General features: G+C 47.9%; 1 protein-coding gene across 1 annotated transcript; it reads right to left on the bottom strand.

Annotated features, from left to right (window-relative positions):
- Positions 1-708: 708 nt before the first annotated feature.
- LOC136374907 (zinc finger protein 239-like) lies at positions 709-1,481 on the bottom strand (the record flags this gene model as incomplete). The annotated part of the gene is given in 4 exon segments (XM_066340286.1): positions 709-858; positions 860-918; positions 921-986; positions 989-1,481. Coding segments are annotated over 4 exon segments (768 nt in total), but the record flags the coding sequence as incomplete, so codon positions are not given.
- Between the last annotated feature and the right edge of the window lie 1,134 nt (positions 1,482-2,615).

Raw genomic sequence — 2,615 nt, 5'->3', positions numbered from 1 at the left:
TTGAACACACTTGCAGGCAACAGTTGGCAAATGTCCCACCTCAGCCAGGCCAGCACTCCTGTGTTGGGGTTTTAGAGTCCTTTTAGGGGTTTTGGTCTCGGTTCTTGACGATGGTCGTGAGGCAGATGAGGGATCTTTGGACCGTCTCTTACATTAACGTAGGAAATACATAATCACAGAATGATTATATGTGGTGCTTTATTGAAGAGCTCTGGGAGTCGGGGTACAGACACAAATCCAACTCCAGTGAGGGCTCAGAAGGTGTACAGTCTTATACCCTTATACAACTCTATGTTAATCATTAAGCTCCCCATTGTTCTGTTGTGTACACCCAAGCATGAATTTTGGTAAATATCTTCCCTTGTGATTCTCACGATTATGGTTTAAGGAAATAATCACATTCAGCTACCAACAATCGTTACAATTATATCATCTATCATATGATAATTAGGTACAGTTTCACCTAACCTAGCAGAGAATAGCTTTATTTGTAAGATACATAGGCCTAAGTACAAATCATCCTAATGCTCCCTCCCCTCTGATTACCCAGGCAAAGTTATATTTGATTTGGTTAAAACAATAATAGCATGAAAGCCACATCCTGGTTACAGTGAAGCTGATGTTCTATTCCCCAGATTTGCAGCTGCAGAAATCATTTTAATTTTGACCCTATACACTATCACTGACACTCATTGGGCCATTTCTGGTTTAGATCCTCTGGTGGTGGTTCAAGTGGGAGCTTCTGGTGAGGATCATCCCACATTCCCCACACTCATAGGGCCTCTCCCCAGTGTGGATGAGCCAGTGGCTGATGAGGTGGGCTTTGTGCTTGAAGCCCTTCTTGCAGTCGGGGCAGTGGGAAGGGGGTCTCCTCTGTGTGAATGTGCTGATGCACGGGGACATCTGAGTTGGTCTGAGACCTCTTCCTCCACTGGGGCACCCATACGGCGATTCTCTGGTGTGGATGCATTGGTGGAGGATCAGGTGGACTTCTGGCTGAAGCTCTTCCCACACTCCCCATACTTGTATGGTCTTTCCTCAGCGTGGATGTTCAGGTGCCAGATCAAATGGGGGTGGTGGCTGAACCCCTTCCCACATTGCTCACACTCGTAGGGCCGTGGCCTGGTGTGGATCCTCTGGTGCAGGAGGAGCTCTGAGCTGGTATGAAACCTCTTCTGACACTCGTAGGGTCTCTCCCTGGTGTGGATCATTCGGTGGATGATCAGTTGGGACTTCCAGATGAAGCCCTTCCCCACACCTGTATAGCCTTTCCTCAGTGTGGATGTTCTGGTCAAGTTGGAGCTGTGGCAGAAGCTCTTCCCACATTGCTCACACTCATAGGGCCATTCCCTGGTGTGGATCATCTGGTGACAGATCTGGTGAGAGCTCTGGCTGAAGCTCATCCCACATACCCCACACTTGTAGGGCCATTCCCTGGTGTGGATCATCTGGTGCTGGATCAGGTGGGAGGTGCAGCTGAAGCTCTGTCCACCTTCCGTGCACAGGATGGGTCTTTCCTCCTAAGAGCACCCTGGGATGGGTTTGGAGCCCATCCTCATTTGGGATCTCTGGGGCTTTTTCTCCCCGTTGGATTCCTGTGCTGTGGAGCCGCTCAAAACAGCCTCTTCCACGAGGTTCTGCCATGAGGATTTGTCTTCCCTGGTCTCCATCCTCAGCTCCTTGTCTGGGGGAGGAAGGACAAGGACAGGATGGGATTTGCCTCCGTGCCACAGGGAAGGGGAAGGAGAACCCCCCAGTGCATCCCCAGGCAGGACGGCATCAGCAGTGGGGTTGTCCTGCAGCCAGGGGCCATGCTGGGCTGGGAGATGGAGGAGGACAGATGGGGAAAGGGGCACTGACTTCCTCCTCACCTGCCTGGTTATCCCGGGGCATCTTCCTCTTCCTTGTAGCCTAGAATAAAAAACTAAAGATTAGACTGTTGGGGAAGATGAATCAGGGAAACCTTATAAATATGATTGCTTAGCAAAAGATTTTGAAAATATGAAACCTATAATCGAAATAGAAATGAAAGCTGACTTTGAGTTGTAGGATACTGAGTCTTAGTTACTATATAACCTGAAAACAATAGTCTAGCTAGCTGAAGGAGAATCCCTTTTGACTGAACAATACCTTTCTGCTGGCTAAGGGATCCAAAGGTCAATGTAGCAAAACAGAAGTCTAAAGAGTAGTTTTTAGAGTTTAAAATATAACACAGTATGGTAATATAGTAGTTCTTATAGGCTGTATGTAGATTCTATAGGATTTTGTGTCTTGTATTGGTTGGTCACTGTAAATTAGAATATTTATCACAAAAGAAGATATAATGTATTGTAACAAGGACCTCGTGCTCTTACCTCTCCTCTGAACTCATCTCTTACCCTTCCTGTTCCCCCTACTTTTGCTCTCTCTTGTTCTCTTCCCCCTGCCACCTTGCTCTCTCGCTCCCTTCTCTCAGCTCTCATCCTGCTGTTCTTTCTCCCTCTCTCTTTGGGACTTCCCTTCAGCCCAGGCTGGTGGCTGAAGACAAGGCCCTTTTACCCACGACCCTTGCAATAAAACCACATGTTCTAGAATATACAGGTCAGCAGAATTCCTTGTCCTAGCCGTCCGCGGAT

The sequence above is a fragment of the Sylvia atricapilla genome, unplaced genomic scaffold (assembly GCF_009819655.1).
Source record: "Sylvia atricapilla isolate bSylAtr1 unplaced genomic scaffold, bSylAtr1.pri scaffold_198_arrow_ctg1, whole genome shotgun sequence".
Taxonomy (NCBI): Eukaryota; Metazoa; Chordata; class Aves; order Passeriformes; family Sylviidae; genus Sylvia; species Sylvia atricapilla.
Note: the sequence above shows the minus strand (reverse complement) of the source record. Positions and strands in the feature narration are given on the sequence as shown.